This window comes from Syngnathus floridae, chromosome 8 (assembly GCF_059516105.1).
Source record: "Syngnathus floridae isolate MCC-2025c chromosome 8, RoL_Sflo_1.0, whole genome shotgun sequence".
Classification (NCBI taxonomy): domain Eukaryota; kingdom Metazoa; phylum Chordata; class Actinopteri; order Syngnathiformes; family Syngnathidae; genus Syngnathus; species Syngnathus floridae.
In genome coordinates, this window is record NC_142420.1 from 4967612 (window position 1) to 4995576 (window position 27965).

At 41.3% G+C, this 27965-nt stretch overlaps 2 protein-coding genes and 1 long non-coding RNA gene across 5 annotated transcripts in view; 1 reads left to right on the forward strand and 2 right to left on the reverse strand.

Moving 5' to 3' along the window:
• vwa8 (von Willebrand factor A domain containing 8) overlaps positions 1–20435 on the reverse strand; it is a 31646-nt gene extending 11211 nt beyond the window's left edge. For both annotated transcript variants that reach the window (XM_088383557.1, XM_088383556.1), the window contains exons 1-37: positions 20144–20435; positions 19799–19876; positions 19583–19713; positions 18615–18725; positions 14537–14704; positions 14253–14417; positions 14126–14175; positions 13821–13929; positions 13636–13740; positions 13402–13530; positions 12927–13061; positions 12771–12848; positions 12523–12683; positions 12337–12450; positions 11740–11929; positions 11517–11594; positions 11325–11440; positions 11142–11239; positions 10964–11070; positions 10471–10542; positions 9861–9937; positions 8426–8501; positions 8194–8329; positions 7978–8097; positions 7690–7895; positions 6651–6802; positions 5486–5594; positions 5260–5398; positions 4359–4546; positions 2825–2944; positions 2657–2721; positions 2436–2561; positions 2147–2262; positions 1520–1671; positions 1235–1439; positions 1070–1151; positions 337–541 (exon numbers count right to left, since the gene is read on the reverse strand). In XM_088383557.1, the coding sequence (XP_088239683.1) occupies positions 337–541; positions 1070–1151; positions 1235–1439; positions 1520–1671; positions 2147–2262; positions 2436–2561; positions 2657–2721; positions 2825–2944; positions 4359–4546; positions 5260–5398; positions 5486–5594; positions 6651–6802; positions 7690–7895; positions 7978–8097; positions 8194–8329; positions 8426–8501; positions 9861–9937; positions 10471–10542; positions 10964–11070; positions 11142–11239; positions 11325–11440; positions 11517–11594; positions 11740–11929; positions 12337–12450; positions 12523–12683; positions 12771–12848; positions 12927–13061; positions 13402–13530; positions 13636–13740; positions 13821–13929; positions 14126–14175; positions 14253–14417; positions 14537–14704; positions 18615–18725; positions 19583–19713; positions 19799–19876; positions 20144–20282 (4608 nt within the window). In that variant the 5' untranslated portion in view covers positions 20283–20435. The remainder of the gene's footprint in view (positions 1–336; positions 542–1069; positions 1152–1234; positions 1440–1519; positions 1672–2146; positions 2263–2435; positions 2562–2656; positions 2722–2824; positions 2945–4358; positions 4547–5259; positions 5399–5485; positions 5595–6650; positions 6803–7689; positions 7896–7977; positions 8098–8193; positions 8330–8425; positions 8502–9860; positions 9938–10470; positions 10543–10963; positions 11071–11141; positions 11240–11324; positions 11441–11516; positions 11595–11739; positions 11930–12336; positions 12451–12522; positions 12684–12770; positions 12849–12926; positions 13062–13401; positions 13531–13635; positions 13741–13820; positions 13930–14125; positions 14176–14252; positions 14418–14536; positions 14705–18614; positions 18726–19582; positions 19714–19798; positions 19877–20143) is intronic.
• A 1045-nt stretch (positions 20436–21480) lies between these two features.
• Positions 21481–27965, forward strand: part of dgkh (diacylglycerol kinase, eta) — a 36951-nt gene continuing 30466 nt past the window's right edge. For both annotated transcript variants that reach the window (XM_088382284.1, XM_088382283.1), the window contains exons 1-2: positions 21481–21645; positions 22094–22258. In XM_088382284.1, the coding sequence (XP_088238410.1) occupies positions 21598–21645; positions 22094–22258 (213 nt within the window). In that variant the 5' untranslated portion in view covers positions 21481–21597. The remainder of the gene's footprint in view (positions 21646–22093; positions 22259–27965) is intronic.
• LOC148394098 (uncharacterized) lies at positions 23772–27896 on the reverse strand. The gene is made up of 3 exons (XR_015859739.1): positions 26208–27896; positions 24512–24684; positions 23772–24321 (listed from the first exon to the last, which is right to left on the reverse strand). It is a non-coding gene; the product is annotated as an uncharacterized LOC148394098 (long non-coding RNA).

Consider the following 27965-nt stretch of genomic DNA (forward strand, 5'->3'; position numbering starts at 1 on the left):
GCAGGAAACAATCCAAATCTGGAACGCTGGGGGACATATTCTGCCTGAGAATCTTTTCTCGGAGCTAAATATAGCGAGCTCTTTTGCAAAATCGCACTGCCACCTGGTGGTATTAAGTGACAATGACAAATATGACCGTAATACCCAGTGGTTGGGAGAGTAGCCAAAAATTGTAACCGAGTACTCTTTGTTTATATGATTTAAGTTGAAAAAAAAGAAAAGAAACAAAGGCTTGGAGTATTTCAATACAAGACTGAAATAAAATATTGAACTTTTGACCAAACTATGCCCCATAACTCAAAAACTCATCAATTAGTCTATGACCATAGTATTTACCTGCAACGGCCTGCCGTCCTCAGAGCCAATCATATTCCTCCACTCCATCAGCGATCTCTGCAGCGTGTCCAATCCCGTTTCCCAGAGTCGCACGTAACCGCCCATGTCCACCGTGACCACGCCGCCTGTGCTGAGTGGCGCCATCAGGACATCAGTCTCTGACATCTTGGACAGCCAGCCAGTGTAGGGTGACACGGACATTGACCTGCCAACCACGACAGTGCAGAGCGTTTGGGATTTGGTCATACTTTATATAATCTGCATTAAGTACTGTACTCGGGGCTAGTGATGCACTGATACAAGTTTTGTAGACCGAGTATGAACACATTAAATCTTGCAATTGTAAGAGTCAATCATCAATATAGTTCAAAAACACAAAATACAATTTCTTCTTTGACACAAGTCTCTTTAACACAAAACCTAGATTAGAATCCAAATGACATGCTACAAAATGCTGAACACTTGGACATTCATTCAAAAATGTGGAGACTGTCAAATTAAGCAGGTTACGATGCATTTTAGGCTAATCCAGAAATTTTACCTGAAAGTAGAATATCATTACATTTTTATTGTTTGATTGTGATACTTTGTAATGTCAAACTGTTCATTCTTTTGCTATTAAAATATACCAAATAACAAAGAGCTTTATATATTGAGCTAATTTATTAGCACGACTAGAATCTCCATTTCTGTCTACAAGGTCGTTTCACATTCAACAATGTGTCTTACTTACCTCGGGACAGGAATATATTTAAGTTTTTTAGAGTTAAGATCAGTCACTTCCAGGTAGGCTGCTGTCATTGGAGGGGTGACATCTAAGGGCAAAACAGTAAGTCGCTGCATTAAGTTAAGTTTGTGAGTGTCAGACACCCACGTGGAAAGTGTGAATTCTAACAACCTTTAGGGTAGATCTCCTTCAGGGGCACCTTACTCGGTGGAAGAGCCCGGACCACCTGATTGGCTGACAGCAGACTCACACAATTGTTCTGTTTGGGTGCAGTGGTCCGCAGGCCACCTCGGAGGAACATGTGTGCGCCACCGTTGCTGCTGTTCATCTCTGATAGATCGACTGCCCTCTTAAAGCTGTACACCTCATTGGGAGACTGGGCCAGACATGAACCATCAGACTAAAAAAATGTCTTACCATATTACGTTTGATTATTTTCAAATGATTAATGGTCACCATGAGGTCCGGGAAGCCCACAATGATGCGCGCGAAGGTGCTTGTGTCAGCCATGACGCGATTCGGGGAGACGATCTTTTGGCTGAGGGCAGAACTGAGATTCTCGTTGGGAAGCTGATCACATGACAGCATCTGGGGTATGGACGGATTATCTGACAAAGGAAAAAATTGGATTTATAAGTGAAGAATGCCTCTTTGCATTTCAGTTATTTCTTTTAATAACTGCTTCACATCTTTCATTTTCTTATTTATCAATAAATATATATATATATAGTTTTTTTAAAAAAGCATAATTTGTGACAATTACCCGCACACCACTTGCAAGGCAGGCCTATCAATCCAAGTGAGGATTCATCTTAAATTGAGCTTCTAACATCACAATGACTCATCATGACCATCTTACAATGAATGTTGGCTGTTTGACATTTTGTTCCCAGTAACAGTGACACAAATCCTCGACATTAGTGTTGCGGACAGATGAGCTAAGAGGTCTTGTCAATGCTGTTCAAATCTATGAGTCTGTCTGGCTGCTGTTATTGAGAACGGCCTTGACAACACATCTGCGCAAAATGGGATGAGACACAAAAGCATCTGAGCTTCTTTGATTTCATTACAGCGGATCAGTACCTGCACTGGTGGCCACGCCGTGGCCTGAGCTGACGGCGTCCTCGCTGATGCTGTGCAGCTGACACACGCCTGAGTCCTCTGCCCCCATGTGCATGGGCTTGGTCAGCAGGAACTTCCTGTTGAAGGTTGTTTGCAGAGGAAGACATTGAATAATTATATAATGAGATATGATAAGTGGTTTGGAAAATGAATGATTGATGAATAAATGTTCTATATTCACCTACAATAGGTAAAAAAAAAAATAGGGTTGGGGCCTGGTGTGAGTCGATGAGTGTGTGAGTATACGCACTTGTCAGTGTTGCTCTCCAACAGCAGCCAGCGGTCCTCTGCCACGAGGAAGACAGACTTGAGGTTGATGGGCAGGGAGATGGTGTGAACCTGGCCCTCCAGCACATCGAGCACCTCCAGCTGGTTGCTATATTAGCAAACAAACACCTATCTCAGCATCTCCAAAAATACAGTCTAGCAGAGTAAAATGTATTGCAAGGCAAAAGGAATCCATCATCTAACCCGTCTGTCTTGTAGAAGAGCAACCAGTTCTTGTGGGCAAAGTCACGGCACATTTTATATTCTCCCTACAAAACAAATATTTCAGCACCTTCAGACATTGAGTACACACTGGCGATAGACTCTTTAGATACATGTACATGACAGAGGAGGATGAAGATTCACCCTGACCTGTGGTTCTTTACTGCTCCACCAATTAGAAGCTCTGCTGGGAGGCAGCTCGCTGTCCGGTGATAACATGAGTCTCCGTACTGCGCCTGTGGCCATGTCCACATGGAGCACTGTATTACTCTGATTGAAAAGAGGGGAAAGAAAATTTATTGTCACTCCAGAAAGCATATTTAAATGCAATGTAAATAGTATCCAATATTATTCCAGTTTTTCATAAAAAAAGCAAGTGAAAGGGGTAAAATCCATACATGCATGGTTTTATAAGTGAATTCCAAAATCAGCACACACGCATAGGAGAAAGAAGGAAGGAGAAGAAAAAATACACAATTGCGCTTTGTGTCATTTTTCATTTGTGCAACCTATAGGAGGCGCTCTATAACTGAAAATTAATACAGTTTGGAGGGTGCTGTGTCTTCATTGAGTTTCATCTAGTCAGTGGCCTCTTATGAAAGCCTTCGTGTCCCGTTTCCAGACTCAAAACTAACCCAGATATCTAACCCAGACTCAAGATAAAGTGGTCCAAACTGAATGTTCTTGTTTACAAAATTCTAACTTTATGACACAAATGTGCTTAGCTACTACGTGCCGTGCTACCAGAGATACAATTAGTTACTCGTCAGCAGTCATCAGCATCTCCAAGACCATAAGTTTTCAATCTGAAGGTTTTGTGACCGGTGACTGAACTTTATTTTGTCTGGACCTCCTCAGCTCTGGACCGACGTGCTATGATACATCACAGTGGTATTTTTAGAATACCCCCTCACCCGCATTTGCCTAATAAGCAGCAGCTGTAGAAACGCTGTAGATGGACAAAAAACTTACATGCACACACTCAACGAGATCTTATCACAAATTATGGCTTACTATTTTAAGAAACTTGACAAACACAGATTCTTGTCCAGTTCATAGTGGTCAGAATGAGGACATGTCATGTTCATCCTCCTGTCTCTGGAGGATTCCCAGTTGGGAAATAAGAGTTTCCCAACTAGTCTGAGTTCGTAGTAAAGCCTTTCTAAGTGGAGGTTACCAGGACACTTCTAATAGTAGATATTCAGCTAACACCTATAATGATTGACTGAACTCCCTCAATGAGCAGAATTGAAACCACAAATCCAATTTGGGTCACCTGAGACTAAACGCTATTAGACTAAAGACAGGACTTTACGAAGATTAGGTTAGGTAAACTATCGTCTCACACCTCCTGACTGTACATTTAAAGAGAAGATAGAATTTTTAATCACAGTCTAGTACCAGGCTGAGATTTTTGAAGACTACACCTTGAGTCTTCAGGCATTTTTTTTACATTGCAAATGTTCCCATCATACTCCTGTTTCCTTTTTCTTGGAGCTCTTCTTTTGGCTATCGGCAACACAAACCAAAGACTTTGATATTGTCAAAAACGTTTGATATTGATGTGAGGCTAAGACTAAGAAAAGACGGATCTAAAACAGCTGAGCTTGCCAAAAATATCAAAACCGTAAAATGAAGACGAGATTTTCATTGGCACAGGTTTGTTTGGTTTTTGAAAGCCAACCTGTTGCTCGTGAAGCACCACCTGCCCATCTAACGGACTTCCCAAGGGGGCCACGGTAACAAAGGGCTGCCAGACACCACTGATGGTCTTAGGGAAGATGTCGTAAAGTTCCACGCACTGGATGGCCTCTCCACGTTCCTTCATGGAATAAAGTGTCACCGGGTTACATGCGGCCACGTAGATAGTTTCTGCAAAGCAAACAGCGTCAAAGGTTATGAATCAGCTCCTGTGCGTTGACTCAATAGAGTTACAGAAAGGCGAAGGGGCTTTTTCATGTTTTCTTCTCAATTTTAGGGAAAAATATGGCTCATTGACAAAGCAATTATGCTGTGACGTCTGCTTGTAGTGATTTCAGCGTTCTTTCTGAGAAATAATGTCACATCCCTTGATTTTGGCACAGCAGATGTCTAAAAATAACCACGAGGAAGTCAGACCGAGGCATGAATCAGTTTGGCAATCAACCACAACTCATGGAATGGAGCCAGAGTCTGTCCCAGCTTAGTTATTAAATAGAGTCTAACTATCTTTTGGGGGGAGAAATGTTTTCCACAACTTTAAGGAATACTCGCGGCTCTTAAATCCAGAATACATAATACTAGAGATTGACAATGAGAGAATATTCCTTGATTAACAATTGGAAAATGAATAATTCTACTCTGTAGAATAGTGAAATTTTGCAATTATTACACAGTAACCTTAACTTCCAGTTTAATTTCATTAGCAAGTTGAGCCAATAAAGTAGTCGGGCCTGAATTAATAGTGTCCACTGCTCAGTGGTGTCACATTACTTTAGTGAGACATAAAACAACAACAAACATTGTAAAAAAAAAAAGTAAAGGCAGTTAAATGTAGACTCCTTGATTAAACAAAAAAACAAAAAAAAACTGAATTAAAGCATTACCGTCTTTGGTGGTGACATCGCAAATAATGTTGACTTCATTCATGGGAATCTGCCAGTGGGCTTTTTCTTCGCTGAAACTTAACGCACGGCTCTCCTGCCTGTCGCATGGATAGGCCTGAATACGCAGGTAGACCGGGCCCTGGTAAAATGAGACACTGTTAACGCCGACAACCACTTGTGTGGTCTTAAATAATCACATAAATCTCATTATCTGCTGATTTCTTACCTTGATGTCAATGCGATGTGTTTCAGAAGGACACAGCAGTTTGCGTCGGGCATTTCCTTGTTGATTTATCGTCCAGAATCCTGTCATCTTGGCTTCTGGCAGGGGCAACCTGGAGTAAAAGTTCAAATTGTGATCTGAACAATTTGGTGTTGTGTGAATCAAATAGCAGGTAGATGAAACGTAATAGTCAACGGTTTAGAGTTTGCATGTTCCCCCCGTGCCAGTGTGGATTTTCCTCGGGTACTCCATTTCCTCCCACATTCCAAAAGATGAAGGAAAATACTTGTTTCTGTCCCATTTATTTTATTTTATTGTTTAAATAAAATGCAATCAGTTCCAAATAAAACCACAGTACACTGAAGAAACAAATATTTTCCTTTATTTAAAAGTCATAATTTCACATTTGTTGTCAATGTCTTGTTAAATAATGCAAGGATTGAGGTATTATCTCAAGAGTGTGATTGATGCAGAAACTTCATTGAAGCCTCATATATGTTTAGTGCCATTTGAAAACAGCAAAAACAGAGTTTAAGGCATACCAAATAAAAACTTCATGAAAAATGTATTATAAATACATCTTGTACAATACATTGTAAATGTCATCAAGTATTACTGCAGAAGGTTATACATTTCTACAGTTGGGAATCATCATGGGTTGAAATAAATAACCACGCAGCGTATTCTTTACTCACGTGTTTTTGTTGTTTTTATCTACAATCCAATCTATACACACCAAACGATAGAGGTTGCAACAAATTAGTCGACTTAGTGATTTTACTAGTCCACCATGATGATTACCGTATTCAACAAAGTTATTCAGTTGCCTTAATAGAATTTTTTTTTGTAATTTCTGAATGCGCAGTAAGGGAATATGATTAAAAAGGCGAATAAAGGTCTCGCAGAATTTTGAACATCTTTTTCGACTGCGCTATCAAAGTGGAAGGAGAATAAATAGGAAATTCTTCCACCGCACGTGAAGAGATGATTTGCATCTATCTGTCGATTCATTTTCTATACTGCTTATTCTTATTTGGGTCGCAAGTGTGTTGGAGAGACGCTATAAATTCCCACCATGTAATATTTGTTATTGCAGTGGTAGAATGGCACTACGAGCATGCGAGTGTAAATAGTGTCATGAACAGCGAGCGCATTCCCGATGCCTTACTCCTTGGCCAGCTGAACCGCGTTGGGCTTGGCTCCGATGGGGATGCCGTGCTTGTGCAGTGCCTCGATCAGGACGTCGCGTGTGTCTTTGTTATATGAGTCGAAGTCAAAGACGTTCCGCACCACGTTAGCCAGACCCTCACTGGGGAATTTCTGTTGGACAAACACATATGACGATCACAAATTCTGTCTTGACAAGTTGGGCTGCACTTTGTATTGTGAAAGGCGTTCCTAATATTTTGAAGGAAACCACTTGGGAGCATAAGATTGCAAAACATCGACAAGATTGCACATACTCAAATTGTGTTTGTCTTCGATTTCAAGTTTTGGTATGTGCTGCTGCCCCCCCCAATTTAACGACGACATTGTCTAAAATAGATTGGAGACTCATGTTCGCAAACCAGACTCATTTTCTTTCATTAAAACTAAACCAGTGCAACATCTCTGCTTCTGGGGGGGGGGCAATAATTGGACTGTAGCTCACGTCTCTACGTATTTATTTACAATACTGAGCCTAGACATAGTGGATGCTCGATCAATAATACCTGAAAGCATAGAAGCAATGCACACATTGACTCGGGGGCAGTCTACATAGATGTCAAACAATGAAGTGCTAATTAAAGAGCATCAAATGATTGTGAGTCTGATGCCACACAAGGCCTGTGGGGAAATCTTTTGCACTGAATTATTGATCCCACTGGCTCTTCTGGTACTTTCTGTGGTCTTTCAAGCTGAAATAATGTGCATTATTTACACCTCCTGACAAGCTGAGGGAGAGAAAATAAGCATTTCTAGACCGAACAACCCACATCTGTTCAGTCTGTTCTCACATTACAGTGTCTAAAGCTGCACTTTTGTGAGCGAAAGACATTCCCATGTCCTATCAAGCTGAAGGTGGGGGTGTATCTGAACAACATGATGATAATAATAATATAAATAATAAATAATAATGGTCGTAGCAGCTCACAAACAGAGCAATAAGGTCACATCAAGCTTTACAAATGATGGCTGGGGAAAATGTTTTTGGGGGATCTTCCTACCTGGAGATGCTTGACAATGTTGACCACCTCGCGTGTAGAGTAGGGGTAGGCAATTGTGCCCTGGTCAGCCATGGATCGGAGCTCTCCGAAGGCAGCGACTAGCTTCTCCAGAGTAGTATCTGGAACATCGGGGCCGTACTGCTTCAACATAGCAAGCTCAGCCCTGGGTTTGGGGTTGTCGACGGCATGGCAGCTGAAAATGTCGCCTATAAAAATGGGAATGTATATTGTACTGTGGAATCCCCAAACAAATAGATCAGTGTGGAATGGCAATGCACTCGTGTCTACCAAGAGCTCCAAAAAAGTCGTTGCCCAGGAAGGGAAAGCCCGGTCGGTTAGCCAGCACCATCATTCTGAAGTCTGGATGCATGGCGATGGTGTTTGCTCTGCCCTTGGCTTCAAGTGGATCTAAGGAGATCAACTCAATGAACCGGTAGCAAACATTGATGTCATTGGGTCAAGAGTGCGCCCCAGCTTGTGACGTGTAGAATGTATTTGAAATACCCGAGATAATTCTGCGTCCGTCAGCCAGAATCATCTCTCCGCTCTCCACCAGGGTTTTGAGGATGCAGGTCACGTTCGTGGGAGCTTTGTCGGCCTCGTCGATCACCAAAATGTGCCCCATCTTCACGGCCTTGACCTGCACGCCCATGTTAGAGTCACTTAAGCATTCCAGAAATTCAACAGTACATAAGACATATCAGACTGGAAAAAAAAAAAGTCCTCAGGAACAGACCAGCGGCGAGTCCTCATATGTGATGATACCATCTCGGACTGAAGGCTGCAGTGTCAGTGTCTGCACCGTCGTATCTCTGCAGTAAGCATATGTATCACACAATATAATATAATACATCCAGAATACTTTCAGTCTTCCAGCTTATTTGAAGAAGTGGACGTTTTGAATCCAAACAGAACTTGTTGGCTGTCGTGACATGATTAGGTAACGAGGATTTTGAGTGAGAGTCTGAGTTTACTGTTCATACTATCTCGATTTTTTTTTTAACTAAATTTCCCCTATGACGCAATTTTTGACCAGTCCATATTATGCTCCAGATAGTCTAAAAAAATACAGTGCCTCAATTTATATTCTTAATAGTTTTGTTTTGTCTAAAAATGAGTATTACATTCCGTTCATTCTCAACTTTTTTTTTCCTCTAGCTCATTAAGTTGGCCACTACTACATTTGAGTCCATCAGGTCAGGAAGCTAAAAATATGACATCAAATTACAACCCGACCACCTTAATTCCCAAGGGGCATTCCAAAATTAAGTTTGCCCGCCTCTTTCTCTTCTAGCTGACCCGGAGGCTGTCCTACTTTCCTTCTTGGATGGTTTTTACATTTTCTGAGCCACATCTCTGAAGGGATTCAGTCTCCCAAAAGCACGCACGCACACACGCTCGCACACACACGCGCACAATAAATATACAGTACACACTATACACCCATACTCACGCACAGATTTTTGTATTCCCAATTTCCAAAGGCAAACACACACACACACAAACACACACATCCTCTTACCCCTGCTGCTTTGATCTAATATTAGCTTCTACAGTGAATTTGACTAACCGGGTCATCATGTCCATCCACTAAGTTGTCCGTTTTGACTTTCACAAAATTTTGACCTCTGCTACGTAGAGAAACCAACAACAAATGAGAAATCAGCAAATCCATCAATCTCATTGATGTTAATTTAAATTCAATTTAGATGTTTCATCAATTCCTGTATTGCAACACGTGTTTGACTGCATGAAGTGATTATGCCGAATCAAATGAAACTGGGGTACTGGACTAATCAGATTCTCATGAAATTGTTCACATTTCAAAATCCTCGTGTCAGCCAATTACGAGTCGTGGTCCTTATAGAGAAGTTAATCCATTGCTCATCATGGTAGCTTATTCTCCCAGGAAAAATGTTGACTTTCCTGCAACGGAACACATGGCATTTCTGCAGCCACCAGAGAGGCAGTCCTTGATGGCCAGGCAGCCTTATTGCCCCGAGCCAATGGCTGGCTACTGCAGCGGGGGACTTTTCGCTTGCGTCATTAAAACATCTTGTTTCCGCTGTGGCATTTTGGTGGTAAAAGTAGGGTTACGTTTTCTTTCAGTCAGGTGGCATCCCAGTAGCTTATGGATAGTTGTGATGCCAGTTGACCTTGTTCCTACTGACCTGTGCAATTGTAGGTATTCTCTGGGTCGGTTCAGAAGGTGCAGGAACCGGTCCACTATTTTGTTTTTACCTACACCCTAAGAAAGAAAAGGGACAACAAAAATATATATATTTTTTTTCTATTCCATGCAATGAAAAAAAAATGCAGGCATCTCTCTGATTTGATGGTAACAGATTGTGACGGGGGATCCTCTCCTCTCTGGGAGTCCCACTGTCTTCCCACAGTGACCTGCCTGTCAGAAGTCTTGCACGGCACTCTGACAGCCGCTAATGTCGAAGCTTGGGACACATTCACCCACTCGCTGCCGCATGTTATTATTGCGCTAACACAAGCCGCCATATTTTGGCTGCCATGTCCTCTTCTTTCCTTTAACCCGGCCGACGAAAGCTAAACTGACAGAACAAAGTCTCCCAGAGGAAGTGCTCGCCGTTCAAGGTTTCCTGAAGGGTCAGAGGAGTTTTGCAAGTCTTCTGTCCATGCCAAACTGCCTCTCACATAACTGACAATCATTGTCGCAAAGAATCTTCAGAAGTGGCTTCTCAATATGAAGTTAATATTGAACATGTTATTTGATTAGCAACAATTGTCTTCATCAGGAATAAAGCTTACCTGATTGCCGACCAAGAGGAGATGCTCTCCTAATAGAAAGTCTTTTAACATATCCTCCATCACCATGATGTGCTGCAGACACAGAACAGACTGTTAAATAAAATAAAAACTAGGACATTATAAGTTCTTACAACAAATTGCTACAAAAAAATGAATATGTTGCTTTGTGATCTTTTTGTTCTTTTCTGAAGACAGGATGAAAGTAGGTCGCTGATGAAAAGTAGGACATCCACTCCTGGCTCTCACACATGATGCCAACAACCACTCTCAATTCAATTCTCAACATGGCACCAAATTATGTGGAACGAGTACAGAGAGAGAGAACAAGTATTACTAAGAGGGGAATCTAGGCCTAAGGACATATCAATACAGCTTGTTCCTTCGTGGAACATTCACACCAATGACTTCAGTCCTTCAATTAGCTAAAAATTGCAATCAATTAATTAATAGCCAAGATTATCTATCAATGCTGGAGTGGTGACTGTCAAACTACCTGGGGATTATCATAGAAGAGCACATCTGGAACCTTCATTTTCTCATTGGGTTTGTATACAGGAGCAGAAACCTTGCCGATAGTGAGCGTACCATCTTTGACCATACCTGAAGAAAAAAAAAAGAATGACATTTCAACAGCCTAGTATAACGTTTTGCATGTAAAAAGTGCAACGCACAAGTAAAGTCACGTGTGTGTTCAGATTCTGGAGTCTCTTCTATGGAGCAGTTGGCAAGGCTTTTCTGGAGAGAGCCGCGAGCCAAACTGGGAAGAAACCTAAAAACACAGAACTAAATTGATAATCTTCATTTTATAGGAGTTAAAGTGCACAAACGGGTTGGTGCATGAAACCTGAGCACACCTCGAGAGGCAAGCCTTGTTGACAGCGTGGGCGATGCTCTCCTCGGGGTAGCGAGAGATTCGGCGACAAATCCGCAGCAGCTGTCTGGTGGAGAGGGAGGAGGCCAGAGACTGTGCCTGGTGACATATGCAAATAAGTGACGCAGATCACATTGGCACACGTGAGCACGCACACTCACACAAACACACTAACCGTGGGGTCATTTGTTTGTCGCAGAGTGTGCGTGAGGTGTAGGAGCTGTTCAGCAGCCTCTTTAGGAACATTAGGAGACTGCCAAGTGAAATAAAAACAAGTGAATAGGAGCTTCAATCAGCCGAAAAAAAATCTATAGTCATTTCTAAAATAAGTGTAATGATCCCACATACTTCCGAATCCAAATAATTCTTGCAGAGGACAACTGCTAAGTGTATCTCACCAGTCCCTGCAGGAGGTCGACCTCCTCGGCTCGGGCCAGCGGGCTGACAGTGTGGTACATGAACATGGTGAGCAACTCAGGCCCCAACCACTGCTGACCTTTACTGCTACTGCTGCTTGCACCGGCGCCCACAAAAGGAGGCTCGGCCAAGGCAAGCACTCGGAACGACGGGTGGATGGCAAAGATTGACCTGGAAGGACAAATACAAATGACACTTTGGCTGCTGTGTTGAGGTAGAATGTGTGTGCGTGCATGTGTGCCACAGCCAATCAGTGTCATGAAGAAGAGTATGGCTTTCGACAGTTGGCTGCATAAGCCTCTGATTCAAGAAGACAGAGAGGACCGTGACTGTAATCCCAGAGAGACACCCACATAGCACTGGACTATATTTACACTGGTGGGGGAGGAGCGTTATAAGCGGGCACTGAGCATCATCACGCCAGAGATGAGTTTGAAGCTAACAGTTATTACTGGGCTTCCACCTGCGCTGCATCCAGAAATGTGCAAAAGAGCCTCTTGCTAATGTGTGCACTTTTTATTATTTCCATGCATGCATACACGCACAATTTTTTGTTCTTCATCTGTGGATGCGTTTACCTCTCTTTAAGCTGCTCATCTGTAAAATTTTGTTCTTCTTTTAGTGCCTGGTATCTATCCCACCTCAGCAGCCTGGTGCCATCATATAGATCCAACTCCCTGTCATGAAGTAACCTGCAGCACACATGATTGATGAAGGTTTGCTCTCTGTACAATACAGAAGTGAGTGATAAATGTTGGTCTTACCTCGAAAGGACAGCCAGTGTGCCAAGGTTGACCCTGTGTATACCATCCAGCAGCAACAGCTTGCCCTCCATGGCAGCAGTGACCAGCGGAGACGGACGCCACGCTGTGTCGCCGTTGGGGAGCGTGAACCTCTGCTGGAGGAGGTCCCTGGCCGTCATGTCCTGTTACATGCACAAAAACAAATTCCGTCCCACTATGTACTGCCTCCAAGTTTTGAAACCCCTTTCCCCAGTGTTGTATTTTTATACCTGATAGAGCATTACAGGCTCGATGCTATAACCCAGCATCTCGGCAAACTCTTTCGCAATCACTGACTTGCCACAACCCTGGAACACACACAAGATCATCACAATGAGGCTTCTGTTCGGAATAAATCCCAGTTTTTTTTTGTGTGCATGGAGTACCTTGGTTCCTATGAGACACATGTCCTTCACCATGTGCGACTGCACCATGTCAGCAATGAGCTGAGAGTGGCTGGGGGTGCTGATGAAGGCGGGGCTACTGTTGGGTGGTCGTGGCTCCTTGGTGCCAGCAGGGACCTGATGATTTATTCACAACAAATACAGAATATCACTTTCATATTGTTTTACAACAGTGGCATAATATGAATACAAACGATATCCACTTTAATATAATTTATCATTAAGGTAAAAATAAGTCATGATTAATGTCATCATTACGCAATCCAGTTCTACGCTACAAAGACAATAGGAAAATAATTAGGAAAAATTCAATTTAGCATTTGGTAGATTGGTAGATTTTTGTGTGTGTCTGCAGAACATTTACATTTCAAATTTAACTACATCTGACAAGTGTGTGGCGATGGAGGCTCTCCTTTCCCACAAAAACTGTACTGTAAAAAAATATATATATATCAACCTGAATCGTAACATCTTTATCTGCAACGCGCAAGGTGACGTCTGCATAGTGCTCCAAGCCTGCTGTCCTGGACGCACTGATAACCGTGCTGCTCGATGTCTTGCCGCGGCCATCCAGAAGCTCAAATTTCTGTGGAAAAGCCAGAAAATCTGTGCAGGCATCAGTCTGACAAACAAGCCGAAAACATTACATAGAGGGCGTTGACAGAAAGATCGAAAGAGACGCATATCTTACACTGAGCACAGTCTCCACAGCGCTGTACCCGTCCTTGCCCAACATGCTATGGTAAGGATAAAGTCTCTGGACCAGCTGCTGCGATGACATCATGGGGAAAATGTTCTATACCAACAGAAGACAAATATTCATTTACACTTTTCTCAGAGAGGTGGACAGCAGAGGTTTATGAAATAGGCCTTTACCAATAAATTAAGGCCATAAAGGAGGTTGTCCACAGGAAAGTCAGGAAGGCCAAGGTTAGATGATTCCTGGGAGCACAGTGTGGTGGCAAGTGATAGAAGCTGGGACACCCTGACACATACACAAAGTGAGGGAGGAGTGAGGACAGTTTAATAGCGTGTATGTGTGTGTGTCATATGTGTGAGCTTCATGGGACGTCTTATAAAAATCCTCCGTAATCCTCGACTTTGTTAACAATTCTGTTGAATTCCAGTGGAATGTGGTTTTCGATCAAACTAAATTTCAAAGTTATTTTAAGAGCGTTCACCTCTCTGCCGCTATGTTTGGTCCTGCCGTGTACAACAGCTCCAACTGGTCCTGAAGACAAATAAAGTTTTGTTATGGGTACCATTTACCTTTGGTCTTAATTTCAAAGTAACAGTGCATGAACGTACCTTAAAAGGGAGATAGTAGATGTCTCTGGCCTGGAAGCGAGAGCGGAGGGGAGGATCCAGCGGGTTACCTTTGTATTTGGGTACAGGTAGACCGAGGGCGATGACTCGAAAGTCCTCGCTAACGCGGACAATCTTCCAGTTGTCAAGCTCTTCTTTTGTGTGGTCCTACAGGTTGGGGAAACATCAAACATTCCTAATATAAATAAAAGTTAAGTAAGATGTATAATGTATGACAACAAAACATACATAATATACAATGTTTTAGAGGGGGCTGGTGTTCTGACCTGCAGCAGCTTGTCATAGCGCTCAGCTGCCATGAGGAAGCGTCCGTCCTCCAGCTGCATCTCTCTGTTCTCCAGCAGGTTGTTGAGGACAGGCAGAACATTCCTTTCGGCTTTCTCCAAACCTTCCAGAAGCAGAACTCGCCCTTGAGTGGCTGCCCTGACGGCGCACTAAGACAAAATGAATGAAGATGATGTCATTCCTTTTTGGTCACCAGGAATGTAGACAAACATCAAACCCGAATGTGCTCTCAAACCCAAGTTGTTATTTTTAGAAGTTATATATTTTTTTGCCACCAAATGTAGGCTGTACGGCAACTCTTTGTTTACATTGCGTGTGTGTGGGCACATTTTCAGCTGGAAACAAAAAAAACCCCAAAAGCGCCTCTTGACGTCAGCAGGCAGGAAATTTAAGCAGTCTGGGATCACCGCAGAGCCAGCGCGCATATAATTAGGTGTGCGTGTAATGCACATACGGAGCATTGTGCGGGAAGCTGAGCCATAAAAGCGACTATAGTGAGGCCAGGATGTTCTAAATTTAACTCCGAGTCCATTTTCAGCACTGTAATGAGACCATTATTTGGTAATCTAAAATGACACATGACACGAGACTGGCTTTGAAACTAGGATAAAACTGGTGGGAACCTTTATCAGTCCAATGCGGGAATGACTGCTAAGACATAGACAAGATAGTGTCCTGGAAAATCTTCAAGTGATTTGGGGTAGCCAAAGTAGTATATCCCTTGAGGGATACTGCATTTAGAGGTTTTTGGGACTACAGAGACACTAGCAGATGCTCATCAATTGCTCCTTTAGGATACCACTTTTTTTTTTTAGAGCGATACTAGAGCGAGAACTCAATTCTTGAGGACTGACTGATACACCCGATACAAATACGAAGCACCGATACCAAACACGAGGAAAGATACCAAAAACGATAAAGAAACACTATATATTGCAATCTAATGATTTTTGTAAAGGCAATTTTATATTTCATTTTTTAAATTTCTGGTTCCTGATCGTAAAACATTTACAAAAGGGGGGCTGATATGTCACGAGTCCTAATACGATAAGGCTATACTGATACCTGGTATCGGTACTTGCCCATTCCTAGCTCTCTTAATACAATGCATCACCGAAACTCTTCTCTTCTATTTGATTTTCCTTTTATCGGAACAAACCTGATCTTTTCTGCAGCCCAAAAACCTTATCTAAGGGTATGATGATTTTCTTGGAAAGTCCAGAGAGTTTTAATTCCTTTCACAAGTAAAAATACTATCCCATACTTTTATCAGCAAAAAGATACTTCTTTTACTTTGTAAGGTAAGGTTGAGGAAATTCAATTATTCCGCCTGATGCAAGTGAAACATATCCCCTTAAATCCAAATGTTTATTTTGAATAAATTATTTTTCCATTCCGTTTGAAATGTCTTTGAGACATCAGTCCTGGAACTTCTCAAACGCCTCGTACATGGACCTTTTAGTAGCCTCAGCCATTGGAACAACACAATATTAAAATATATATAAATCTGTTTTATTATCTGTGAGAAAATTGTTATTGTAATGTCACTTAAACCAGGATGACATTTTATTTTATGACACATTTGTTCGTGTTGAATGTGGCATTCATTCAGAGTCACTTAACACTGGGTCAGCATGTAGCGCAGAGGCTTATTGCAGGTTGCGTGGGTTACACTAACAACAGTCAAGCGTATCCAATAAATCCATATAAACACCCGGCCAGCCATTAACTTCAAGATGCCTTCCTTTCCAATGGAACCGGTAGTGGCAATGGCAAGCTTTTTATTACTGTAATTGAGTGCAGGGTGAATGCCCAACATAAGTGTCTGCTAAGTGGTGAGTAGTGATTGGAGGAGTCCAAAAAAGAAAAACGATTCTATCCTTGCGGCTAATAACTACCAACCAGCGAGCTTGGGGTGCTGCTAGAAAAGAATGTACGAGCGGCAGCACAGGGATTGACCCATTCCGGGTGAATGTAGGACTTCCAAATGAGCACGGATCTCTGAGGACTAGATCTTCTAGTTGACATGAGTTCACATGCAACAATTCCTTTCTAAATTGCGCTTACATCTTAGAACACGTCCTGGAATGTGCACTTAACACACCCTCTGGTAAAACATCAACAATTCCTCACACGCATTTGATTTATTTCTGATCAACACACTCATGATGGGTGTGAAACTTCTTTGTAGCTTCAGAGACCAGAAATAATTATCATGGGCTGTTTCCCTGGCAACAAGCATAGACAGGTGGTTTCATCAGGAGGCAAACGTGGGAGGAAGGTGAAGATATTCGCGAGATGATCATGCCATTTTTCTGTTTTAATTATAAACCAACACGTGATATACACATCAGTGGGAAAAGGAGGGTGGAAACGGAGCCCCACTAATTTGGTTCACCACCTGAAATGCAATTCACTCCAAAACAAGGACTGCCTCAAACTCTGCATGCACTTCTTCTTTTGACGATTCTGTCCCGTATGACAAAAAAAAAGTCCAAAATTGAATGAGACTAGCACTGCTGTGACAAAACACAACAGCTAAGAGATGAGAGTGTTGTGGAAAAGCCAGGATTAAAAAACAAAATCTCATTCAAATGTTACATAGTCTCATTTTTTTTCCTCTCAGAAAGCAGACTTGTACATTTTATTAAATGAGTTCTGTATTACTAATGCGTCACTTTAAACTCTTTTAAGCATTCAATAAGACAACTTTAACAACTTTGCGTGTGTGTGTGTGTGTGTGTGTGTGTGTGTGTGTGTGTGTGTGTGTGTGTGTTAAAAATACACACAGTACATTAGTACAAGTCAATTTGATTTGGTTTTCTTTGAGGGAAGTTTTGGCCACAGTCAATCACACCATTATGTGGTTGAATCAATAAAACTATGTTGTGAAATGCACAAAAACACTATAGACAAATCAATTTAGTGAATGTGAAACCAAGTATCAAGATTATGAAAAACATGCAATACAGAACAATTTTACTTCACTTTAGATTTTCCACAGTGCTCTTAAAGAGGAAACCACTTCACAGTGGGTCTTGATAACGCTAAAAAGGGAGTTTTCACTTCAGATTAGTAATTGCTGATTATTGTTATCTTAAAATTATGGACAAATAATATATTGTGGAGGTGAGAGCAATACATCACAAGCAGGAGGAAAAGATATTAAAAAAAAAATTAAAAAAGCAAACACTTTACTATTTTTATTGGGTCCAATGTCAAGGTTCAATACACCAGAACACATTATGCGGCTCCAAAGAGCGCAACATGATTTAACCAACCAGGAAGGAAGTCAGAGAAGCATATCACTTAGTTGAGCAAAAGTCGATTCATGCGGTCCAACCACAGTATGCAACTTATTCTTGTCTAAAAGGCAGACACTTGATGGCAAGTTGTTGAACTGTCTATTGCATGTACTTTATCATTTTATGCACACTTTATGAGAAACTTCAGAAAGTGAGCTGTATTTTCTCATGTTATATGTGAGTAAATAGTGGACAGTTTGTAATTTCCTCCTTTCCCTCCACAAGATTAGGAGGGCCTAGGGACATAGCGGGCTCTTCACATGGTAATTCAAGTAAATTAGTTCTGTCTGTTTGTGCTATTCTTTCTCATCACTTTCGGCTGTGCAGTCAAACATTGTGCATCACTTTTCATTGCACAGTGTGATATAGAAGTTGACATGAATCTCACGCACGACATGGTTTTGGAACAAGCCATCTTGGAAAACGGCACAAAAAATGACCTCTGATTATTTGCATTTATTGATTGTATTTTGCAGTTTAATGATTGTGTCATGAATAGAAAGATATTGCAAGTAAGAAATTCACTGTTGTGACGCTGCATCATTCAAGAGCCCTTTTAGGTAGACTGTCGCTCATGCGTTCATTGTAAACTTTATTTGCCAAAGCAAGTTTAGTCAAGCGTCTTATGGCCCACAAACAGGCGCGTCATCATTTTCGAGCCTGAGAAATAGTTTAATTTGCCGTGTTTGTGAATTTAGTAGAGTCATTGGGTGTCACCATACTCACGACGGTAACAAAACTAGCATCAGCCTACCTGGTCAACGTAGAAGGCGGTTCCCGCTCGGATCTCTCTCCTTTGTTTCAAGTCGGTCTCTGTGGTGTCCCTGGACAGCGCGACATACTCCACTTCTCGTTTGGTCAACTCCTTTCAAAAACAGGGAAGGACGTTGGCTCAAATAGCATATGCAAAGGGAATATCGCTAATTAAGAAGCTACAGTTGAATCTTTAAGAATGAAGACAATATACACTACAATGCTGCTATCTAATTTGTTCATTTCCCAAAAAGAAATGATAGAAAAAAAAAATCTGTGTTAACTTGAACAGGCAAAGTGTTCATACAAATGCAAGAGCGATCTGGATCTAGTGAAAATAAAAGCATTAGAACAATTTTTACTTTACTGGCAATAGTGTCAAAATGGAATTGGGAAATATTTTGTTCCAGTGTCAAAATAGCACCACTATCATGATCATGAACTTTGTATTATGCGTTGAGTGATGTGTCGAAATGTCATAACACAGTGTGCAGTGTCCTACACAACTAAAACTGCTTTTATTATCTTTATAGATGCTCATTCCTCACCTGCCAAGACACACTCCCTTGTTTCAAAACAAATCATCCAATAAAAGTTTTTTTATTTGCTGTGACGTATCCGACGTCTTCAGTGGCCATCCTCATTCAAAATGGTTTGCGGGAGAGAGGATAGTTTGTTATCATCATTTGGCATTACTTCAGTTTTAAATAGCCAAAGTTACATTTTTATATGTGCAGGAAGCATTTTTCTCAAAAGAAGACGTTAGTTGGCAGGTTTCAATGTCATGTCTGCTCCTCGCTGATTGGTTTATTTCAGTTTGCTCAGGTTTGCCCTGCCTGGGAGATGCGCTTGATGAATCGACTCACCAGAATTAATCGTGGTACAGCACTGAGTCTGGATTTCCAGGCTAAAGACTTGAGCATTAAACTTGAAAGACTCTACTGTATTTATTTGTACAAGCATACTCACAAGATATTGCATCGCTATGGTCCTCCTCAAGGGTCCTGGGGGTCCGATGAGAAAAACGTCCTGACCCAAAAGATCTTTCTGCATGATCCATCGCAGATGCTGCGCAACAGCCTGGGGTAGGACATCTGCAACTAACAACCAACATTGAGGCAAAGTTATAACACTTATCAATCTTGTTCCTATCATTGCCTCGTATTCATTCAAAAGTTTACACACTGTGTTTGACAGGAACCAGTTCAGGATTGCGAGGGGTTTTGAGATTGTAGGAAATATCCCCTATCTTCACAATGTCACCTGCAAAGACACAATGTCAACACAACTGGCAGCATTGTCGCACACACACGCACAGACACAATTACTGCAATAAAGCAAACACATCTTCCATCTATTGAGTTAATTCCACTTTTGGCATGCTTTGATAATTAAAATATCTATAAGGTTAGGCGGTTGGGCTATGTACAGCATTGCTAAAGTAATAACAGTGGCTGCCAAACTGTCGTTGGTTTGCTATTAACATCTAAAGACGTTTATATGTGTTTGGTCTTAGTCTGAGAACTTTACCTGAGGACGTGTTAAGGAGTTTGATCTCATGGCTTCTCCACATCCAGCCATCTTTCCCCAACACGGCACCCAATATAGTCCTCATCCTCCTGGCAGCAACAGCCGCAGCTGTGCCGCTGCACAACAACTGCGGGTGCATATTTATATTTAACCAATGTTGCAGCCGCCGCTGTCATACAAAGTTGATATTCACAGATAAATAAACTAAAGTGAGCAACTGCTGTTTGCCCTAGACAGGCTTGTTACATGTCACCTCATTGTTTACGCAAGACGGTATGATTTTGAGGTGGGACTAAAATGTCCGTGGGTTTTGAGTTTCGTGTAGGAACAAGATGATAACATTAGACCGTTCCGAGTATTCGTCACTGTCACGATGTGACATTAAAATGTTAACCGGATTTTTTCCCTAAAATATCAAAAACACATACATTTACAGGCCTATGTAAATTGGGTATCAAAAATAAATTTAACATTTACAACAAAGTAAATGTTTAATCCTATTATATTATTTATATATAAATTCCATCTGTAAACATATTTTAATTGAAACGCCATTTAGGTTGACAATACAGCACATACTGTTTTTCAATATAAATGTGGCAATCAGAACTATTCAGTTCACTTACATTATCATAAACATCAAATACACATTGACAGACAATGACAATATCTGTTAAAAAATCTCAAGACTCAATGTAACAACCAAAAATATCTTAATCCAAAACAAGTGATTGTCTTTTTTATCCTAGTATGACCAGTCCCCTGAAATGTGTAACAATCTCAGCACTAAAAAGTTCATGTTTGGTATATAATTAATTTGATAAGGTCACTATTTTTTACATAAACTTAAAACCTTTAAAATGCATTTTGCCACACATCAGGTAACTAACAATCACAGCTCAGCTTGCAAAGCAAACAGATGAGCCTCGATTACTCTGAGCATTATTTTCAGTCGACAGTGGACTCACAGTTTAAGGAAAATATATTACAACAGCAGATGGCAAAATGCATTTTAAATGTTTTAACTGCACATGAAAAATAATGAAGGTATCAAATTTATACTGTTATTTTTTTTAAAAATAGCTAAAGAAGTAACCCATCATTTTAATTCTCTACATTTTTCTAGACTCAGATGTTAGGAAATATATTTCAATGATATCACAATAACAACTTTATCTTTACAGTCAGCAGATATGGAAAGGACGTCAAGACATATGACGTCATAAAAAGACGCACTTCGCCCCGAACGTGCGCGCTTGACGTGGGTCACGTGGTGCCTGTGGAGGTTCCTTGGAAGAGGAGGGCGGAGGAGCGGAGGCAGGAGGTAGGAAATCTGTCTTTCGATCCACTCGGTGCGCGTATGAGCGCCGTCCAAGCAGCGTGAAGTCGTCCTCCTCCTGAGCGAGCTTGGCGTGTTGTCTCCCAGTAGAGGACCGACAGAGAGAGACGCGGATATGGAGGATGCCTGCCATTACACCCGCAGCCCTGCCTGGGAGGAGCTGGTCAGTCAAGCAAGCGATATTTTGTATTTACAAAAAAAAAAAGAAAAAACTTTTATTCATTCAGTGCCGCGACAATTGCTCAAGTAATAACAACCAACTGTGATTATGTCACACTTTAAAATACTTTTCTGTTTGCTTTTCGCCTGATTTTTCAGCTTGAAGACTTAACGGAGCCCATCGAACCAGTTGTGGCTTTATAAGTGATCATTTTATTATTTCACTGCCAAAAGTGAAAACAATGACAACCAGGCTCGTGTTATCATGGTGTTGCGTGGAGTGTGCCTTAGATGATCAATAACGGTGTTTCCTCTTGACTGGTGTCGGTCTTCCCTCGCACCAGCCTCCACAGCGATGACAGGCTTGAGACTCCCCCGAATCCGGAAGGGAGCGGCGGAGCGAGCCGAAGCCACTTGGTCATAACCTCGGCTCCTCTTGTCACCCCACACAGGAGCCGGATAAAGGACCCGCGTCTGCGATAAGGATCCATCCCCATGAGGTGGGCGCTGTCTCGGTGTCCGTTGCTGCGGACGAATCGTCTGACAGCGAGGTGGAGCAGGAGGGTCCGCAGAAACTCATCCGGAAAGTGTCCACCTCAGGACAGATCAGAAGCAAGGTACGAGCGTGCAAACATAAAATAAATTACAATCACAATTATAAAAAAATTGATGTCTCAAATTGATATACAATTGGTATCTCAGCCGCCATTCAAATCAAGTTATCTTTGTAAAGGCAGATTTTTTTTATTTTTTGCATTGGGTAACTACAGTCAATCATAATTTGGGCTATGTTTACTTTAAACTATAGGCTACTACAGGCTTGGATGTACAAATACAAACATATTTACAGTAAGTAGCATGATAAGAGTGATATAAAATATAATATATATAAATAAATGTATATAAAATATTTTTAAATGATGCCTGTTGTGAAATGATCATGATTCAAATTGTAAATCATTTTATTACATTAGATGCTCTGAGATCAAATATGATCATATTTTTTCAAGCGTGGCAATACAATTAGAGAATTTATTCCATTTCTAAAGACAGATGCGTTTGTATAAGATTTTGTTGACGTGTACTGTATTTAATAATGTGGCTGGTCACAATATGATATCAATGTTTTCGGTTAAATGCGCAGAAAAATGTGTGACAAGTTGTGCAGCATTTATGATGTGCAAAAGTCTTCTTAAAATGTACAGTGCAGTAACATATTTACTGAATTATTTATTACAATGAAAAAATGACCTTAAAAAAAGCTAGAGGCATGTATTGTGCTGCATTAGTTTCATGTTTATATGGGAGAGTTATTATTTTGTGTGTGTGTGTGTGTGCGCGTGCGTGTGTGTGTGACACGACGCAGACATTGGTAAGCAAATGCGTTACTAATTCTTCCGCATGGTCACCTAAGCTTCCTTGGCCCACTTATCTTCTACACTGAAATGGAGCGCTGCACTCCCACGCCAATGGATCCACTTAATTATTGACTGTTCCACCTCAATCCATTTACATTATTTAACATCGGAAGGGGTGCATATGAAATTTTACGTGTGGAATAAAAAAAAGTTGCATGAATGTCTTCATTGCAATTGGGACTTGTTGGAAAGCTTTTTTGAGTTGCTAATTAAACAGTTCCACATTAAAATTAATCATTTTGCAATGTATACTGTGCAGCCTCTCAATTTGAGGACACATCTGGATGCTGGTTGACCTTTGATTTAAATTCAAGGCTCGAAACAATATTTTTCTTTGAGGAATGTTTTTGCTGAATCTGAAACTTTTTTTGCCTGTTAATTCTGAAGCAAGGATTTTACTCCAAAATAAAATTATGACTATATAACGGGAGAGTTGATTGTAGGGTTCCAGCTAAGAAATATTCTAGGATTTGGGGATCCTAAAAATTCTAATGAATGATGGTGTACTTGGATATATGACTTTTATGCTTGGGTAAAGAGCAATTCTGATTTGGAAGACGAAAATATGACATTTGATAACGAATAATAACAAATGACCAGTTGCAGAGCTTCCAACCAACAGAATACTTCCAGATCAATTTGTCTGAATATTCATATTTTTCAAAATTTTATAAAGAACAGTTATTCCAGTATATTTTGCCGTAAAATTAAAATGAGTCTGCATAATGCTCAATTGCACAACATAATCATTACTCTATAAATCAAAATTATCAATGGCTCCAATATTTTTAATTTTAAAATTTAAAAACACTTCATCTTCTAATCCCCAAAAAGAAATTTAAGGACCAGCTCGGGAAGTGTGAGCATTTACACTTTTTAAATGATGCTAAACATGAATATGCAAAGTCTTTGCTGGTACGTTGTGCTAACACAACGTTGTATGGGTCAGTGGGGTTGTTTTAGGTGTGTGTGTGTGAGAGTTGCTAATGGATCATGTGTCTGTACGCTCAAGAGAGTGTTGTTCCACTGGATTGTTTGCTCAGCTCTGGACAGTATGTGTGCATGTGTGTGTTGGTGCACATGCATGTGTCCATTTTTCCCCATGTCGCTGTCCACTGTACGTCCGTCTTCCGGTTCTTCGGTTGCCGCAGACAACCATGTCCTTGGTAGCTGCTGTTGGCGTCATTAAGACAGCTGTTTCGGGTGAATGGGAACACATGCCACAGTGGGGCTCCTCTAGTAATTATCTTGATATGTCTTCTCTGTGGGGACATTTGGTTCAAATTTTGAGAGTGCTACAAAACCATTGCATATGCGAGCTGGAAAACAAAGTTATAAAAAATGTTTTTCCCCCTGTTGTTTACCCGCTTTACAATCATCCTTATGTATTGTTTGCACGTTCCCCACCATTCTTGTGTGGCTTTTATCCCCACAACATACAAAAACACTTACGATTAGTTTCCAGCAAGCTCTCTTCACCAAGAAGCTGTATTTTATAGTCCACCGTCAGTGCGATTGTTTCCTACCAACTTCTCCTCAGTCACATGGTCCTAGATCAGGGGTGTCAAACTCGTTTTTTGGGCGGGCCGCATTGTAGTCATAGCTTCTTTCGAGGGCCATTATGACTGTCAACCCAAATAAATATATGAGCACCTCATATTATATACAGTAAAAGCTACAAAACAAACTGACAAATAACTCGTTTTCAAATCAGACGAGTAAAAACTGGTCAAATATTTAAAAAAAAGATATAAAAGTGAAGACAATTTGCAATTCTAATAATGACACACAAATTTGATGCACAATTTGTCTTCGTGTGCCACACAAAATGATGTGGCGGGACGTATCTAGCCCCCAGGCCTTGAGTTTGACACCTGTGTCCTAGATGTACCTCATTTGACAAATATAGTGCATTTCCTGGCACACTGAGAACCTAAACACACATTGAGTACTGGGATCATGCTGATAAAATGCTATATTAATCCAGATTGGTTAGTTGTTAACTTTGGTTAACCACTATAAACTAAGGACAAAACTCTCTGGGGTCTGTGTCTGGTATTCCTGTCCTATTGTGTGCTTTCTTTTGGTATTTCGGTTCCCCCTTCCATCCAAAAAAGTCCAAGCCAATGCCCTTAACCAGAGAGATCTGGTCCCCGAGCATTGCAAGAAGGTTAAAGACGTTCCACTGTTCTACAGCACGTTAATAAAATACAACCTTTACCTTAGAAGGACACGTTCCCCAATTTGTCATGCAACAACTGTCAGTGCCAACAATGTCCACACCCTTCAACATCTGTTGATGAATGTCAACCACACCCGTTATTGCCACGTCTCCCGAGACTAACCCAGCTGCACCTCCCCCGGATATTTTATTCAAATTCTGTGTTCATTCCACTGTTCTACAATGTCCTCCAGTCACAATCAATTGATGTTGTCCTCTAGTGTTTAAGACAAACCCTCTTCCAAAAATCCTTCTCCCACATAAAATTTTAGCTTTGTGATCACTGTTGTTGTTTTGTAGGAGACCTTTAGCCCAATTATTGGCTAGGCTATTATCTTGTTAAGTGTGTTAGGGATCTGGGATGTATTCCAGCTAACTTTGGGCAAAAGGCACGCTACAAAGGGTGATTGTTTATGCCCCTTTGACCGCACAATTTCTGTGTTTGGGCTCCACAGGCATGATGACTTCTGGTGACCTGCTTGGTGGAAACGTGGCTATATAGACCAGGGGTGTCAAACTCATTTTTTGGGCGGGCCGCATTGTAGTCATAGCTTCTTTCGGAGGGCCATTATGACTGTCAACCCAAATAAATGTATGAGCACCTCATATTATATACAGTAAAAGCTACAAAACTGATAAATAACTCGTTTTCAAATCAGATGAGTAAAAACTGGTCAAATATTTAAAAAAAAAGATATTAAAAGTAAAGATAATTTGCAATTCTAGTAATGACACATGAATTTGATGCACAATTTGTCATCGCAGGCCACATAAAATGATGTGACGGGCCGTATCTGGCCCCCGGGCCTTGAGTTTGATATCTGTGCTATAGACTAGTGTTGTGTCCATGTGTTAGATGCGCAGGCGCTTGAATCTGAGGAAAGAAAAGACCTCACAACTGAATGCAGAAATGTGTCAGTTTCTCACCCTTCTCCAAAGTAGTGGTGTCATACAATCAGTTTGTCGTTGAAGCAATGACCCCTTCCAAAGCTGGTGGTGAATCCGATTGAGGTAATTGCGAGCAAATTGCTGGCCTTGGCGACGCCAACAAATCCAAGTAGCTTCTTGACACACGTACACATATAATATTACACAAAGACGTTGGAGACAGAGGAATTACCCCCTCACGGCGACACTGTTGTAATTTTCTCATCACCATGGCGACATTTTAGTATGTCGTGGGAGTACGAGGGTACACAGTTACAATTGCTTCCATCGGGAAGGACAGCGTGTGTATACGTAGACAGCCACGGGAGATGCCTGAGGAAAGTGAGCAGATTAAGAGTGCAAATCTGTAAAAGACTTGATTGTTCTGCCTTGACAAACGCAGCATTCTCGCCAACCAAATGAGTCCATAATGGATGCATAATGAGAGTCTAACTGCATGGAATGATGACTGAGTGTCATCTTCTCCACATGGCCAATAATCTGAGGGACAGATGAGTAAACTGTCTTCTTTGCCGCAGTTGCAGTTTTGTATACAGTACGTCTGGAAAAATGGGCAGGATGTGATTTGAGGCTGGGATCCATACATAAATCTACTTAACTGTAGCTTGAATATGTGCGTTTGTGCACGTCCTGCTGTTTATTATTCCAGAGTCTTGCAGGCTTCTTGCAATATTAGTTAACAGGAAAGAAAATGGGGTCTTTCTCTGAGCCTTTGATACTCTGCAACTAAATCGTCCTTTTGTTCATTTATGAGACAACTGCCCTTTCAAATGACTGCTCCTCTTTAAACTTTTTTTATACTTTACTGGATTATGCAAGAACTTCCTTTCAGGAAGGGAAGGTGAACATTTCACAGATCTAATTTGGTCAATCCACGTGCGTGGATGTTATCGTTGCAAATTATTGTCAAAAAATTGCTTTCTCACTTTGTTAATGCTTGAACAAATATGCAGATTTTGGGGTCTCCTGGAAAGTGCTGGAGGTGTGAGGATTGCGCCCGACTCCAATGGAGGCACCTATTTGGTTCTTGTAGGTGTCCTAATATTCTTTTGATCCGTTTGATAAATCGAGATCTTCTCAGCGATAGTGATTCAGAGGCAGTTAAGAGTCTCTGCTCTGTTTTTCCCTACTGAGAGATGAGTGGCTAGATTAGGATAGGAGTTTTTTTTCTTAAAGCAAACTCATTAATCAGATAGGGACCACAGGGAATCGTAATTGGCTTAGCACACAAAGCTCGGGAGCTTTAAGGTAAGACAGTTGGGACCATTAGCGTAATGGAGTCTGTTGTTGACTGTGGCTTGGCCAAGCTGAAGTTCATAGATGGTCAAGTCCCGTGTATGCGACGACCTCGTTAAACTGACTGTCTGCGTTTTGTCAAAAAGGAACACGAGCTTCTCTGGTCCACTTAGCTTTCCGTTGACCAACCACAGCTGCTGGATCCATTTGAGCCGCCATTGCCTTTGTCCATTGTGCAGGGTTGTTTGTGTGCAAACTCGTGTGTGTGTGTTGTTGAGCTGTCGGTAGCCAAGCGGTGTGTGTGGGCGGAAGCTGCGCAGCACTCAGGTTACTCATTTCTATTCTGCAACAGGACTTGAGCTCTGTATCACAATTTAGCAGAAGAGCGAGCCAGCGGACGGAGGAGAGCGGTAGCGCTATTTAAAGATCACTTGTGGCCTACTTGGCGAGAGGAAGTAGATGGAGACAAGGAAAGGAACTATGGAGGCCAAGGAGTGACAA